Here is a 17956-nt window from a genome sequence, read left to right on the forward strand (position 1 = left end):
AAAACTTCATATTGCTCTACTTTCATGAAGATGAATTCTAAAGCCATGTGTATGAAAGCTGAATAATTTGAATTATGTTTGTACTTGACAGGTAGTAACTGATAAGTCGACTTGTATAGTTTTTGAAAAGTTTTTAGATATACGAGTTGTGTTAAAAAAAGAGGCGAATTTTCAAATTTCTTGGGCTACGTACATTCGACTTTCGATTATTATTACTTTTTTATGTTGGTACACTCGAGTCGAAGATATGTTCACGGTTTTAGCAATACAGCCTGTTTAGTTTGTTTGGGAGAGGCATAAATAAGACAAGTGTTTTGCGCGTTCGGCGATTTTCTGTTACCGACTCTTGGCTCTTCTGGACTCTTCCATTGGGATGCTTGAGCTTTCGTTTCGATGTCTTAACCATATACTCATGATTCGTCACCAGTTATGACCCTTTTAAGCAAATCTGGATCATCGTTGATGACATTCAACAATTCCTGAGCGATGTTCATGTGACGTTGTTTTTGGTCAGCATATGACCACCATTGGAATCATTGAGGAGCCAATGTGCCTGACGTGCTTGGAGGAGGCGGATAGCACTGAGCGCTTTCTCTGTGAGTGTCCTGCCTTCGCTAGAGCACGGCTACGAGTTTTGGGTTCCGATGACGAGAAAATGAGTAATATTCGTTCTCTAAAACTGGAGATATCTGTAGATATCGATTTGCCAAAAAATCTGGAAAATTCTCACAGGACTAACTATCTCCATCTCTGTCTCTATTCTTTCCTATCTCTTTCTCTGATACTTTTCTCCTTCCCTCCTTGACTATCTACCCTCTTTCCAGAGCTCTTAATACAATAGGCTTTTTAGCCTGAGTGTTTTAGGGGCAAGTCCTGCTACTTGGATCGACTTTTTCAAATTTCAATTTCAATATTTATTACGATTAAGGTTATAAAAAAAACTAAGAAAAAAAGTCTTTGATATTCACACCGATTCGCCTATTCTGATAGTGCTTTGAATTAAATTGAATATTTAAAACTTTGACAGTGTGAATTTTGAAATTTCTTGGCAACTTTGATTTGACATTTTTACTCACCCTGTATAAATCAGATAGACACATCATGTTTAAATAGAAATTAGCATTAGAGAACAACTTTACTCGAGCAAGACAGAACAAGCTTAGCAGAAATTAATTATTTGTTTTTTTTTACAATTGAAATTAACAACAACATACAATCGAGCTATAGAAATCTCAAAGTGTGACCACAATTGTACCAGCGAGTTTATTATTATTTCACGGTATCTTTAAGACGCAGGCTAAAGTCATAAGATCACAAAGCAAAAAAGCAAAAGACTTGCTTTTAAAAGGCACAACAAGACAACAAAAAAACCAAATTGCAAAAAATGGAATTAAAATAAAGGAAAAAACATAAAGAATTATTAAAGCGACGTAAACTACACCCGACAGTCACGTAATTTTTTATAAAAACATTTTTTATTTCTTTTTTTTTTTGCCAAAAAATATCCACACGAAGCGTTTAGTGTTAAAATTTTGTATACAAATCGCAAGCAAAGAGAAACAACACAGACTAGCACTTAGTTAATGATATGTGTAAACGGTGTGCCACATCTGCGCATGCGTACGCGCGAATTTTTTATGTGACTCAAGCCGACAACTTCTACAAAGTGGGAATCATTAAGCATTCAAAATAAAATGTTTTCTGTTTTTCAACAAATTCTACAAGCCCAAGCGCGGTGACATGTAAAGGGCGCTGGGTCAGCTGCTTGCCATAACCACGCGTGTGCGCATGCGCAACGCATAACCACGAGCCTTTCGCCAAATTTCGGCTTTTTCTTTGACATTTGTGGGTAAAAATTAACAGTGCAAATGCAATTGCAAATAAAATAAGTTTACACTTACGATTTGCATGCACCCAGCGTATTGCAGGGTTTTTGCTAAGACTGCATTGGGGGCAGCGGCGGCGGCTAAAGGTACACATCAAAAGAGTGGTAGCGCCAACCAGACATATGCTAATGTACGTACATACATGTGTACATATGTAAAGTAGTAACTATGTATGAAAGTTCTTTGGGCGTTTTTGCCGCACCTGGAAGGTAGCCAAATTTCTTGCTAACTACGCATTAAAGGTGCTTGAATATTTAATAAGAACGACGACTAACTACCTTCCTGATATGCGCAGAAACCATATAGCCGTTTTTGTTGTTGTTTTTGTATTAATCTTGAGTTGTGTGGTATTAGCAACTTTTAATGCATATTTTTTTTGTATTTATTTTCTTTTTTTTTGGTACTTTTTTTTATTATTTTTTTTTTTTGTAAAAATTAGAAAAATAGCCTCACCTCTCTATACAGTTTATTAAAATAAGTTTGCGCCTCCAAAGATTTAAGTAAAATTTGCATATAACTTTTTGGTTAACACCGCAGCTGTGTTTGGTACTGATTTCTGTTGCATAATGGCTTTGTTTAGGTCAAAAGGTGGTGTTTGCTGGACTCTTAATACTCTTTGAAATGTCTTTTTTGTTGTTAAAAAATGGTGTGCCGCTTTGTTGATTTTGACACCGATTATTTGCATTTGGTTATAGTTAATTAGCTACTATTACACATACACATGTATGCGTATATGTAGATCGGGCGATAAATGTCTATAAATGCATGTATTGCGCTCTGAACAACACCCATTATAATATTACACAATATAACACAAGGACATGTACATCCCCAAGCATGTTGAATCGAAAGACTTAAGCAACAAACTCGATAAGTTTGACAGCGAGAATAATTTAAAATATGTGATGAAAATATGTGTTTATAGACTGACACACTAGTTCTTTTTTTATTTGAACCCATTTTGCTTTATGTATTAAACATTTTCTCTTCTAGCGTTTGTCACGGATCCTCATTGAGCAATGCCTCCAATTCAGCGTCTTCGAAGGTTTTTGGCCTTCTTTCACGCGGACGGTCGTCAACATTAAAATCACCGTCTTTGAAGCGACGAAACCAATCTCGGCACGTTTGTTTTGAATGGAAGAGAAAAATCAACATTTCCATGTGCCGAAGCAGTTTGTTTACGATAAGTCTAAGCTTGGTTTGAGTTACGTTAGAATCGGCTAGCACACTCTGCTAGCGGCATCTATTTACAAACAGCGGAAAGTTAGTTGTGCACCTAATAATATATTTAAAAAATAAATGTTTGTTGCATTTTGTAAGCAAATCGTTAGTTTTACATGGAACTTCATTGCATACACGAGTAAGTATGTACATACATATGTACTTGCAATTATAAGTCCGTCTACTCGGGCCGCGTTACGAGATAATTGCATCGACGAGTGGCAAACTAGGTGGGACTACTCGGCCAAAAGGCGTTGGGCGCACAGATGCATTGCCAACCCAAAGCTTTGGTTAAAGAGGCCACATGGAGAAGTGGACTTCTACATGACCCAATTTTTGAGTGGACATGGATGTTTCAAAGCATATACAGGTTTAACCACGACGACAACTGCGTTCACCACACATTCTTCACGTGCTCGCGCTTCCGTGCTGCAAAAGAAAGACTCTATAGAACCTTTGGAGAACCTCCTTCGCCGGAAACATTCGTACATCACATACTGCGCTCGAAGGAACAGTGGAATGCGGCATGCGACTTAGTGGCCGATATTATGAAAGAGATGAGACGTCTGGAAAGACTGCGACACAGCAATGGCGACTAATCGCCTTCCCTCCCCTCGAAGTAATACTTGACGGTTGTCCCGCGGCGAGAGGTGATGGAGAGAAACAGGCTCAGCCTGGTTTCAGAAGGCCACTTGATGGTGGCGTGCTTCCACAGCGCCTAAAAAAAAAAAAAAAATTATGGGTGTGATTTGACAATTATAATGTACTACATAGGTTGCTCGATAAGAGATGGCATTTCTGTTAGCCTAAATTTGTTTTTGTTATGTTGGTACTCCCTTCATATGAGCGTACATGAAGTTTCGCTTCAATCTGCCAATTCATTCTTTGTTTACAAGCCATTTAGTATTTTCGCAGTGTCACATTATTTTCTACAATGGAAAAAATCAAGTGTCGTGCAGTGATTGAATTTTGATTTTTGGAAGGTTTAAAAGCAAAGAAAGTTTATGGAAGAATGTTGAAAGTATATAAGGACTTTTCGCCATCAATTACTACAGGAGAAAGATGGGTTTGCTGAATTCAAACTCGGTCGCACAAACCTTGAAGACGATTCATGTCAAGGAGATCCAAAAACGCCAACATCACCAAAATTCGTAGAAAAAATAGAGGAAATTCGTTGAGTGACTGAAAGAGGCTGCGCTCATTGGGCAGGTCAAGTTAGGTTGAAGCGGTTGTCCTGTGGAACACACTCAGGCTCATAGCCCATTGTGAAGACGCATGGGGAGCTTGTCCCTATCTCTCCTAAAATCGATGTGTGCTTTTCAAATATTTTAAAATATCTCTGATTTCTGTAGAACTGAGTTCTTCCAACTCATCAAAAAATTGTTCACCCAGAATAGTAAACCTGCGTCCGGATAGAGCAGGACAGTGGCACAGTAGGTGCGAGATTGTCTCTTCCTCGTCCTCATCTAGACAACTTCTACAGAAGTCATGTGTTTGCACACCCATCCTTTGGGCGTGTCTACCTATTAAGCAGTGCCCCGTTATGACTGAGATCAATGTGCTAAGGCTGCGTTTATTTTGGCTTAGCAGAGATTCTGTGCGTTTAGCATTTAGAGTCGGCCACAGTTGACGGGCGATTTTGCAGGTGGCTTCATTGCGTCATCTTTCGTTTGCTTTCTTTACAATTTCTTAAAGAATGAGTAGCTCAAATTTTTCTAAAGGTATTCCCATGTCATTATCTGTGTACTCATCAGACAATTTAGTGCCGAGTCTCGCTAGTTCATCGGCTCTACAGTTACCCCCAATGTGGCGATGGCCAGGAACCCATGATACCTTTAGGTGAAATTACTCAGTCATCTCCTTAAGAGATGTGTGGCATTTCATGGCTACCTTGGAGGTTGTCGACTGTTTTGTGAGGGATTTTATCGCCGCTTGGCTATCAGTGAAAATGTAGATGTCATTTCCGAATATCGCATCACACTATACCAGTGTCGGAGCTTTTATTATTGCCATCAGTTCAGCCAGAAAGACACTACAGTAGTCGGGAAGCCGAAAACTGAAAGAGATCCTCAGATGTTCGGTATATACACCTCCGTCTTCCCTGCCCTCGAGCTTTGAGCCATCTCTGTATACATGGATGGACTCGGCCTGTCTCACATCGTCCCATTCCCACTCTTCCCTTGAGGGTAGGAGGGTCGTAAACGATGTAGTGGCAAGTATAGGCGGAAGTGCATAGTCCACCAGTCCAGGAAGCCTCAAAGTGCCAGCCAAGATTTTACCGTGACCATAATCCGTGTTTGACCACTTATTTAGAGTGTTCAGCCTTATTGCCGCACTGCGCGCGATATATTTTGCCTGCAGATCTACTGGCAGGAAGTTTAATGTCACATATAATACTTTCGATGGTGTGGTTGACATGGCGCCGGTTATCAGAACAGATGCAAGTCTTTGAACCTTGTCAAGTTTTTTAATGTTCACACCCTTCTGAAGGGCATCCCACTATATTACAATACCATAGTAGAGAATTGGTCTAACCACTGCTGTGTAGAGCCAATGTATCATTCTGGGTTCCAATCCCCATTTCTTCCTAATAAGCCTTCCGCAGGAGTACATTGCGGTCATGGCTTTGCTTGTTCTGTCTGCGACTGTGAGCCTCCAATTTAGCTTCCTATGTAGTACAAGTCCTAGGTATTTTGTCCTTTCTGTTACTCGAAGTGGTTTCCCTCATTGGGCAGTGTAAGCAATATTTTGACTGAAGTATTGGATTTCAGAAAGCTGTGTGCCGAATGTAACAAAAACATATTCGAATGCAACTTTCTGAGTAACATTTATGGCATTTTGGAAAGGGAAATAAAGTGGATTTTGTGCGTCTATTCATTACTATAGATGAGACTTGGATCTATTACCATGATCCTAAATCAAAACAAGAGTCTAGAGAGTGGTGTAAACCTGGTTCTTCGGCTCCGAAACGAGTTCGTATCCAGAACCCGGCCAAGAAGCTTTCAGCATCAGTTTTTTTTTTTTGCATGCGAAAGGAAGTTTGTTTGTGGATTACTTGCAAACTGGTAAAACAATAAATCCTATATATTATTGTAACCTTTTACACCAGCTGAAGGAAAAAATCGTGAAAAAAGACCCAGTTTGCAAAAGAAAAAAATTATTTTTCATCAATACAATGCACCGTGTCACAAGAGCACTTTGCCAATAGCTAAAATTCTTGAATTAAAGTTCGAGTTGTTGGTGCATCCTCCGTATTCACCAGCTTTGGGCCCTAGCGACTTCCCTCCGTTTCCAGACCCTGGAAAATGAATGCATGGAAAGCGTTTTTCATCAAATGATGAGGTCATAACAGATGTGGAAGCATATTTTTGAATGTTGATTCTGCTTGAAAGGTTCAGTAATTTAAAAATTCGGCAACGGAGATTATACATATATCTACATGGAATCATGAGGAAACTTTCAGAGAAGAGCAAATTTTGTGATTTTTTTTTAACCCTCTAATCAATCCAAATGCACTGTGAACCCAGAATCCCAAATAAAACTTGTGTACTCAAGTATAGATCTTACAAGGCATGAGAAGTTTTTTTTTAATGTCAGCGGATGAACAAATTCTCAAGCGGTCCTTTTACTAAATCGGAGCTTAGAGTTGGCAGTGGAAATGACGTATTTCCTATGCTAATCAAAACTTAACTTTGAGTCGAGATAAACTCAAAAATTTATGGTATTTTCGGGAATTTTTTTTACAATAAGAAATGAAAAACGACATTTAAATTTTTCAGGCTCTTTATTTAACTTCTTTAACATACAAAAATGAAAAAAAATCATTTTTTAACTTTAATAATTTTAAAAATGGCGCTGAAGTTGACCCTCCCGAAAAATTGGACCTGTACGGTGTTGTCCATTTTGGCTCTTCTATTTATCTGAAACACAGAAACCTTACTAGAATAAAAAAAAAAACTTACAAAATGGCGCGATTTTGAATTTGACACTATAAAAATCGGCTTTCTTTGCAGTTCTTTAATAAAAAAAATACGAAATAAATGAAATAAAAAAAATGTGTCTCTAGTACAAGCGGGGGCCATTGATGTTGTGAACAACATTAAAATTTCAGACGATTCGGTTGATTAGTTTTTTTTTTTGACAACACCAGGCCGAAAAAAATCGTTTCGATATAAATGAGTTTAAATTTTGAGGTACAGAAGCGCGCGTACCGCTCTCTACCTAGTTAATGGGATGTAGAAGCTTTAATATTGGGAATTTCCGCATGAAAATTTGACAGTCCATTCTTAAGATACTATATTTTCGAAATATCGAAAAAACAAAGAATCAATTTTTTGTAATTTCTAGACCACCGGGTCCCCTTAAAATCGCGAAAAGTAAGCTCTCGCCCAAATTGAAAACTTTTACGATAGCGTTAATGAATATTGTAAAAAGCAATGCACCGAAATGGGTGCCTTGAGGTATACACACCAGATTTCATTAAAATCCCACGAGAGTTACTGCTGCCAATTTTACAAACCTTTCAACAACTTTCTATTCTTCAGATACGATTAAAACCAAGGAATTAAAAGAAGGGATTCCAAGGCATTCTAACTTCGCAAGCAGTATAACGCGGTTTATATTATCAAAAGCCTTAGCGATATTAGCGAAACATAAAAAAAAAAAACAAAAATCATGATTTGATCTTTTCGTCTCCGAAAATTTCTCGTTTCACGAACATTAATCATTTCTTTAGTTCCTAAACAAAATATCACAAACTGTTAGACATAATTTCCTCTATGACACGTAAGTATATTTTTGTAGCATTTCCTTAATTTTGGTTTTATATCTATTTAATATTAATCCCCTTGTAGTATAGTAAAAAAAAAAATAAAACTTCCCTTAAAAGGATTTATAAATTGCATACAAATTATTCACGACGCTATTCAAAGTGTGTAGCTGTGATCAAACAAAATTTTACTAGTCTGCCAACACAATACAATAAAAAACAATGCTTATGTGGAGAAAGAGCCTGTTCACGAATTTGTTCGTACACGACCCAACACAATAAAAACAAAAACATGCAAAACAACTGTAAAGATGTGCAATTGTATTTCTACGCCAGCTTAGCTAGCAGCATTGGGATTTTTATTTAACCGCAAGCATAAAGTAACAACAAAAACTATAATTAGCTGGAAGGTAAAATTATCATTTCAAAATTAAAGAAATTATAGAATACAAAATACAATAAAAAATATTTTATATTTTTACATTATTACAGAAAATATTACATTATTAGTTGCTTTCAAGCATTTGTATTTAGCAGCCATTGGAATATTTCGTTGAGAGATTGCAAAGACAGGAGTCAAAAGGGGACAGATAGCAAAGATAGGAGGAGGATAGGAGGAGGAAAGGGCGATATACAAAGCGATATCAGTACATTAGTTGGAATGACTTTTTTCTTGCGGTTTGATGGTTAAAAGTCTAAGAGAACTTGTTTTTTTTTTTGCTGCTTTGTTTGTTCATATGGGTCTATGACAATTGATAAAAAATGTACTATGAAGTGAAAATTTTTTTCAACTATAGGTGAATAAAAATTGCCGAACTAACGAAAACTGTGTCAACAAGCATAATAAAGAAGAATATCAAAAAACGACCGTAAAAACGTCACACAAGAATGATAAAATTCAAGCTTGCGCCATCCCAGGCCAGTGACGTCAGCACAGAAGATTAACAAACGCAGAGAAGAGGAGAATAAACGAAAATAAATGGAATCCCATGAATGATAGAACACATTGTTGTGAAAATCAAGGGAAAATACTGCATATGAATACTTTATTATCATTCATGCTTTTACAATTTGCCTCCCGACACTTTATTCTTACTATTTTGATTAAATTGAAAATCAAAATAAGAATTAATAGATTCACAAACAAGCCCGTTTACACGCAATGATTTATTTATTTTTTAGTCTGATGTCACTTAAGGGGGGGGGTAGGTTTTTTAGGGTAAAAAAAATCGATTTTGGTTTATTTGAGAAAATGAATGTACATAATCTCAAGAATGTTGTGTCCAAAGTTAGAGCATTATAACCGTTGGCCGCTCCGACTCGGCTACCTGCTATGGAAAACTTTAAATCGATTTTCTGGAAAACGACGTTTTTCAAGTCGGTGGACACTTTTTCTCTGAATCTACTCGACCGATCTTCCTGAAATTTTGTACACACTTTCTCTACATAACCCTGGGAGGTTTTTTTTCAATTTTTATTTATTTTACAATAAACAATATTATGCGATTTATCGTCTAAAAATCGCACTTCTACTTCAAATGTTAAAAAAAATTGAAAAAAAATTTTTTTTAATAAAAACTCGACAGGGTTACCTCGGACAATTGATTACCTAATGAAAACTCTTTGATTTTTTCCAATGCTGAGAAAAACTGTCTACGACAAATTGCCTTTTTTTCGAGACGTCTGCGTAGATCTGCTGTCAACGGCTCAATTTTGTATATTTTCTTGTGAAAATTTCTAAAAATATTTTTGAAATATGAGTTTACAGTGTACTAATTGGATAAATAAATTTACATGAATCATCTTTCCAAAAAAAATTCATAAATAAGTGCATATTTTTAGTGGAATTAACCCTACCCCCGCCTTAAATGTCAAATTCGCCGAGAACATTGCGGCGGAATGCGGAAGGCGCCATCATTGTATTCTCACATTGTATAAGTAATATACACATGAATTAAAAATTAATCCTATCAGGATGATACTAAGCAAAAAAGGAAACAAAAAATATCAGGGTGATTTTACTTGTTTTTGTTCTAATAAGGGCTACAACGTCTAACAGATACAAGGATTTCAGTTCCAGAAAAACTGAAATCAGCAAAAATAAATATTTTCTCTAACTTAACTAACTTAGGGGATCTAGGTGGTCTAGAAATTTGAAAAAATCGATTATTTGTGTTTTCGATATTTCGAAAGTATAGTATCTTAAGAATGTACTGTGAAATTTTCATGCGAAAATTGCCAATATTATAGCTTCTACAGCCCATTAACTAGGTACACAGCGGTCCGCGCGCTTCTGTACCTCAAACTTTAAATTCGTTTATCTCGAAACGACTTGTTTCGGCCTGGTATTATAAAAAAAAACTATTCAACCGAATCGTCAGAAATTTTAATATGTTGTTCACAATATAATAATATAATCATATTATTGTTTGAATTATTTCATATTTTTTTTATTAAAAACCTAAAAAACCCCATTTTTAGAGTGTCAAATTGAAAACCGCACCATTTAGTAATTTTTTTTTTATTCTAGTATCGGGACATAGCTACAGTCATACTGATTAATAGTTTTTTTGGTTTTTGTGTTTCAGCTAAATAGAAGAGCCAAAATGGACAACACCTTTCTGGTACAATTTTTCAGCGCCATTTTTTAAATTATTAAATTTTCCATTTTTGTATGTAAAAGAAGTTTAATAAAAAGCCTAAAAAAATTTAATATCGTTTTAAATTTTTCGTTGTAAAAAAAAATCCTGAAAATACCCTCAATTTTCGAGCTCTAGACCACCGGGACCCCTTAACTCGCTGCCCTTCTGCGTTTTCAAAGCAGCTGCCAAAAATGTGCAATAGTAAAAAGTTACGAATTAGCACCACGAAATTGGAAAATTTTCTCACCATAGTAAAAACCGTTTTCGCCATAGAACTTTCCTAGACTTTTTGATGCCTGAAATTGAAGCCGGTGATCTCCACAATATTTGGTTCTAACCAAACGACGCTACTTGTCATACATCTCGTGAAACAATGGATTTACTGCGTTGTCGTTTCGGTGAATAATTTATATCCCGTCTTGGACCAGTGGATTGGCCACCAAGATCGTGTGATATCCCACCTTTGGACTTTCATTTGTGGAGAGTATGTAAAGTCAAAATGCTTTGTAGATAAACCAGCTTCGTTTGAGGCATTGGAAGCTAACATTACTAAATTTATTCACGTGCTACAGTCTGAAGTCCTCCAGCGAGTCATTCAAAATTGGCGTTTACGGAAGGCCGAATGGCGGCCAATATTTGATGGGGAATATTTTTAAAAAATAAATGTCATGAATGATTCTAAAAAAAATATATAAAGGTTGCTCATTCAATTTGAATTTTCGTGGTTTTATGTCAATTTAAAATCCAGCTCCTCTAAATTGATCACCCTTTATTTTATTCTTGCTTTTGGTCTCCAGAATAATAAATTCAATAGACAAAGCATGAAAGTTTAGAGTAACTTAAATAAAATATGACAATTTAGAGACCAAATAAATAGAAAAAAATTGTAAATTGTAACCCTACTGCTGCTACCTGTTTAATATGCGTTGAGTAACATCCCTCTCCCTTGTCAACTGTTATACAACTTAACTGTTGCTTGTAAACAAAGCTTCAAAGAATTCTCCAATAAGGTAACATTATTTGAACATCTGTTTTTGCAAAACTGCAGCCAACTTCACTATATCACAACCGCCATTACAATTTGAAAACGGAAAAATTAGCGCTCGAAATTTGTTATTTGCGTAATTCTTATAGTATAAATAAATTCGTACACACTATATAGCGAAGAAAATTTCGTATTTCAAAATGGGCGCTAAACAAACTAAAATTGAAGGCACATATTTGCCTGAAACTCCAACAGTTCCAGTTGATAAGTGTTGTATACCCAATGCCATTGATGAAGCAAATGGCAGTGACAAAAATAATTGTGTACAAGATCCGCGTTCACCTAACATATGCAGGACACCTATCAGCGTATGTATTATTAAACAAATATTTGTGTCTCAGTTAATTTAATAAATTAATCTCTTACAGGTTTACTCTGCAACATATCAATGCGTGGATGCCCAAAAAAATGCCGGTGAGGACAACGCTGAGAGCACTCTTGGCCAACTACGTAAGAGATTTTTCAAAGGATTTACTTATAATTTCAATGATCCACGTTCACCTGGTTATCAATTCAATCGTACGCCAATTTCCTTTAACGATTCTCAAGACAAAATCCTCGACTTGGATGATACCTTTGCTGATTTATTTGCCGACACTCGAGCACAGGCGGTGGTACCAGAGGACGACAAATTGGAACAAGATATGGAAGTGCACATAGCTAAAATCACAGATACTACTAATATTGAAATACCAAAAGATGAATCGGAAGTTATGATTAATGAAGTCGATGAAAGTTCAGTTTGTCTTAAAGAAAATTCGATATCTGTATCGGAAATAGAAGTTTTACCACCATTTACGCCAAATGTTTTATGTGTACAAAATGAAATTGATCCACGCTCTCCGACAATTGGTGTTGATCGCACACCAATATTATTCAATGATGATGAAGATGAAACCAAAGAAAGTGTTTTGTTGGAATGTATTTTAGCTACGCTTTCGCTTGATGTGAGCGATAGCAGCATTTGCTCAATTGGATCGAATGCAAATTCTCCGCAGCAAAGAGGCGAAGCAAATAAAATTGATCGCCAAGGACAACTTTTCAGAAAAATTACACATAAGCGTATGCGCCGAACGCACGCCAAAGACAAAACTCCATTAGCTACACGCCGTCTATCAACAGATGTACAAAATTCATCACTCCGTGTATTTGAAAGTGGTGAAAATGTTGATCCAAATTTCAATATCGGCTCAAATTTGAAATTGAAACAGAAAGATGTGCTAGATAATAATATTAAAAGAACACCGCTCAGTTGTATTAAGAACAAGGAGAATTGGCATTCAAGGCATGTGGAAAGGTCGACAAATTCGCTAAAAACACGTCTGGAGCATGTCAATGATGACAGTTTTACCATTAAATCTATAAAAAGCAACAACGAAAACATAGAAAACTAGCATTCCCTATTACATTGTAAGGTTTTAGACAAGGCGAATCTATTGATGAATGGGCCTTGGTTTTAGAAAATTACTTCCACAAAGTAAGCAATAATTATAATTTTTTTTCTTTTCTTACACTCATAATATACGTTTATTTATTTTGCACTCACCTTTTCATCAGCACAAACAAGTCTGTAATTTTGCTTGGAAAAGCATATTTTTTTTTATAGATTTTACCTACAAATTTAATAAAAAAACAAAACGAATTGGCTGTCATTTATTTAGTATGTTGTTGTGCTGGCGGAGTATTTTAGTACATTGTCGATACATTTATAGGGAATCGTACTGAAGTAACGATCGTTGGTCGGATGTAATTGCGCCTCGCTCCAGTAGATGAACCTGTCTGAATCGGAAATAGGGAGCAATTCGATTTAGTACCATGTTGCTATTGTTGTAGCAGCCTAAACATTGCCCTTACATATACGGGGAATGCTGCTGAAGTGACAGTCCTTGGCCGGATTTAAATCCGGGTCGTTCTGATTACGTAGAACCGACTGTCGTAGGAACGTCGATTCGTGTTTGCTCTCAAGTTCGCGGTTACTGCTTGATTTTGATTGAAGAAATATTTTATTATTTAATTTTTCGCAGCAACTCTAACTTAAAATACAACTACAAACATGTAAACAAGTGTCGATCCCGTTAGAGTTTTACAAACAACAAAGTGAAAATATATTAGTAGCCCATTCAGCACGAAAAAGGAAAAATTTTGTTTTCATAAAATCAAATTTATTTCCCTGCTTTGTTCATTTGAAGCACTATTTTGACACATATTCTAGCAGACAATAGGTCTAGCTTGATTTAATAAATTCTTAGAAAATTTCCCTCGTAATCAAACATGTTGTACGGTACAACCACTTGCACCTTCATCAAACTGATACGTGCACGTATTTAAAATCGGAAAATTAATAAATGGCACGGGTTTCCTTCACAAGGATGCGTTACTATGTATCAAAAACGAAAAAAACAAAAAAAACAAGAACTTAAGGGATCAATACGTCGACCGGAAATGCCTTACACTTAAATTCTCATTTAAGCATTAGAAAAATATTTATGAGCTCACCTAAGTCAAACAAAGTTATGCATGCATACCAAATTCAGAGTCTAGGTCTAATCAGATGCAACGAAACAGAAAATCATATGTATGTGTGTATGTGTCTTCGCTATTTCCTGGAAATAGGAAAACACACCTCTGCCACTTGAATGACTAATTAGCTGCATGTCATCCTGCTCTCCAGTATTGCGAAGGCAAGTGGATCTCAACTAGTGTCAAGTAATTGTGTGGTTTCGTTAATTTATGGTAGCAGCCACTGGCTTTTTGGGTGGCTTCGAAGTGATTTGTACACAACAGATTTATTCTCGCCTATGGTCTGTGGTATTTATGTGCGTGTGTATATACACATCTATTTAAAATACTAGAAGCATGACAAATTATCAAGTTTTAATTATTTTTTTATATTCCGTGCATTCTACAACAAAATTATAAACTCAGAATTCCAAACTTTGTACAAAATGTACAAAAATTTAACAAATTCAAAAAAACTACACCAAAATCTCTTAAGTTTTTATTTAGGTATAGTTTTTAGAAAAATTGTGGATATTCAGTTTTATAGCCCATTCAATATTAGTGCAGTATTAATGTGGAAGTATCAAACAACGGCTTGTTAATTCCTACGCTAATGTCGCTCAAATCTCAAATTCGCTAAGAACCTAAAGTAGTAGCGCAAGGCGAATAGTTTTTCTCTATCATTCTTGGTAGTAGCGGCTTGCGGGTGGTGCTAACTTTACCACTCCACAGCGTAATATACACATGAATTAAAAGATAGCCAAATTGGCCTACTACTATTACTAGGCAAAAATGCAAAAAAGGTCCCGGACGGTTTTCACGTGTTTTTTTTTGTTCTAATATCATATAATATATGTACAATATAAAATAATGGCTAATAAAAACCCCAAACAAATTCGTGGATTTCAGTTCCAGATTTTTGGCATATTTTGACGTGATAACGTCTTATAATTCGATTTAACAGGCTGCACGCACGAAAAAATGTGTCGTTACCTTGCTCATTACTGTTCATATGTAGTTACCTTGCTCATTGCCGTTACCTTGCTCATTACTGTTCATATGTAGTTACCTTGCTCATTGCCGTTACCTTGCTCATATTAGTGTTACCTTGCTCATTACTGTTCATATGTAGTTACCTTGCTCATATTAGTGTTACCTTGCTCATTGCCGTTACCTTGCTCATTAGTGTTACCTTGCTCATATTAGTGTTACCTTGCTCATTGCCGTTACCTTGCTCATTGCATTGAATGAACTGCAAGCGAAAGGGCGGAACGAACGACAAAGCAAACAAAGCAAACGAACGGCAACGTTCGATATCTTGCTCTCTCCTACTTAAGTGAGCGTATATATGTATGTATGTATATGCGCAAATGTACATATATAAATTCACGTATTTGTATTTGCATATGCCTTCTTATTGATTATTATTAATTTGATTCACTTGAAGAATTTAAAATAAAACCAAGTTTGTTAATAATACCTGTTGTTTTAATGTTATAATTATTAATTTTTTTATTATATATGAAGGAAAAAATGTATGGTAATATTTACCATATACCTTATAAAATATGTTGTCTATACTAATATTATAAAGAGGAAAACTTTGTTTGTTTGTAATGAATAGGCTCAAAACTACTGGACCGATTTTAAAAATTCTTTGACCATTCGAAAGCTACATCATCCACGAGTAACATGGATTATATTTTATTTTGGAAATAGGGCTCGAGATATAGGTCAAAACGTGGACCCGGGTAACCTTCGGATGTGTATGTACAATATGGGTATCAAATGGAAGCTGTTGGTGAATGCTTTAGTCCAGAGTATGTTTCATGCTGCTCCGTGACTAGGGTCTCGAGATAGAGACCAAAACGTGGACCCTAGAATGTGTTTGTACAATATGGATATCAAATTGAAGCTGTTGGTGAATGCTTTAGTACAGAGTATTTTTCATGCCGCTCCGTGACTGGGGTCTCGAGATATAGGTCAAAACGTGGACCCGGGTAACCTTTGGTTGTGTATGTACAATATGGGTATCAAATGAAAGCTGTTGATAAGTGCTTTAATACGGGGTAATTTGTTATGTTATGTAATGTAATGTAATGTAATGTAATGTTATGTTATGTTATGTTATGTTATGTTATGTTATGTTATGTTATGTTATGTTATGTTATGCTATGCTATGTTATGTTATGTTATGTTATGTTATGTTATGTTATGTTATGTTATGTTATGTTATGTTATGTTATGTTATGTTATGTTATGTTATGTTATGTTATGTTATGTTATGTTATGTTATGTTATGTTATGTTATGTTATGTTATGTTATGTTATGTTATGTTATGTTATGTTATGTTATGTTATGTTATGTTATGTTATGTTATGTTATGTTATGTTATGTTATGTTATGTTATGTTATGTTATGTTATGTTATGTTATGTTATGTTATGTTATGTTATGTTATGTTATGTTACGTTATGTTATGTTATGTTATGTTATGTTGTGTTGTGTTGTGTTATGTTATGTTATGTTATGTTATGTTATGTTATGTTATGTTATGTTATGTTAAAGTATATTATGTTATGTTAATGTTAACTCATTCTCTATATCCATACAAAATATCTATCAAACAAATAAAATTAAAATTTTCTTTTGAAAATGCAACCATTCAATCAGTATTTTCTTATGACGTTATCACGTTAAGCTATCGTCAGTAAACCGACTTTACAGACAACCTCTTTTTTTTTTGCTGAGATGTTAAGCATTTTCTTCCAAAAAAAAAGATGTGGAAGAAAATTCTCAACATCGTATACACAAAAGCTTCTCAAAAATTAACGCGACTTCAAATTACATTTGAATATATTGCCGACTCCGAACGGTAGATATTTTTTTATGAGGAGCTTATTCATGGCAGAAATACACTCGGAGGTTTGCCATTGCCTGCCCTATTAGAAACAATTTTTTTTTTTTTTTCATTTTCGTCTTTCACCGAAGCTGCGTTCTCTCTGAATTCCGCTAAGGCGGCCGCCGTAGTCGCATTTTATCATACAAAAATTAAATAAGCTAAGATATAAAATAAGGTATGCGGTGCGTAGGAAGTTTTCTTAAGATTCTGATTAAAAAGTTAAAAAATGTTGATGGCATTTTTTTGAAATTCGTTTAAGTTTCGTGAATTTTGTACGAAGTATGGAGCTTTGCGTTATTTCATTGGTATGGCAAGATGTATCTTTCTATGCGGGCAGCATAACTCCAATGTACCTACCTAATTTCATTGGCTATTTTAAAGCTATAGCTGCGGATTTGTAAGTTATGTTTCATTGTGCGCCGCGCCTTCCGTATATTTGTTTTTTTCTTCGTTGATGATAGGTCCCAATAAGTCCTACTAACAGAATTTCATTAGATGGCAATATGTATTTACTTTTACTTAGTGAAACATAGTAAACTGAAAACTTTGGAGCCGTTTTACTCGAAATATTGGTTTTTTGAGTTATGTCGCTATTGAAGTAAATGAGCGATATGCGTTCCCACGACAGTCGGTTGTACGTAACTGGAATGACCCGGATTTATATCTGGCCAAGCGCTGTCACTTCAGCAGCATTCCTCGTATATGCATGGGAAATGTTTATGCTGCTACAACAACAACAACCGATATGCGTGTGAAAAAAATTTAAAAAGAAATATCCCAAAAATGCAACTCCTAATTCCCTGTAAAAACGTAATGAATTATTTTAATTTGACATCGCGTAATTTCAATGCAACCCTATAAAACGTTAATAAATTATTTTAATTCAATTATGAAAATTTATTCAAATTCAATTGACTTCAGGTATTCAAATGTCTTATTAGAAACGTCTTACCAATGCTAGTGCCACGTTTTGTGGTAAGTTTCATTATGCAA

At 35.4% G+C, this 17956-nt stretch overlaps 1 protein-coding gene across 1 annotated transcript; it reads left to right on the plus strand.

Moving 5' to 3' along the window:
• Nucleotides 1–11554: 11554 nt before the first annotated feature.
• On the plus strand, nucleotides 11555–13145 carry LOC129238958 (uncharacterized). The gene is made up of 2 exons (XM_054874209.1): nucleotides 11555–11870; nucleotides 11931–13145. Exons 1-2 carry the CDS (start codon nucleotides 11703–11705, stop codon nucleotides 12954–12956), a joined length of 1194 nt encoding a protein of 397 aa, XP_054730184.1. The 5' UTR covers nucleotides 11555–11702; the 3' UTR covers nucleotides 12957–13145.
• The last annotated feature ends 4811 nt before the right edge of the window (nucleotides 13146–17956 follow it).

Source organism: Anastrepha obliqua, chromosome 1 (assembly GCF_027943255.1).
Source record: "Anastrepha obliqua isolate idAnaObli1 chromosome 1, idAnaObli1_1.0, whole genome shotgun sequence".
NCBI lineage: Eukaryota > Metazoa > Arthropoda > Insecta > Diptera > Tephritidae > Anastrepha > Anastrepha obliqua.

Excerpts from the sequence above, each read along its gene's own strand:
- LOC129238958 (XM_054874209.1), top strand. The coding sequence starts at position 11,703 with ATGGGCGCTAAACAAACTAAAATTGAAGGCACATATTTGCCTGAAACT. Across the intron at positions 11,871-11,930 it reads TATGCAGGACACCTATCAGC|GTTTACTCTGCAACATATCA; the intron begins GTATGTATTATT and ends AATCTCTTACAG.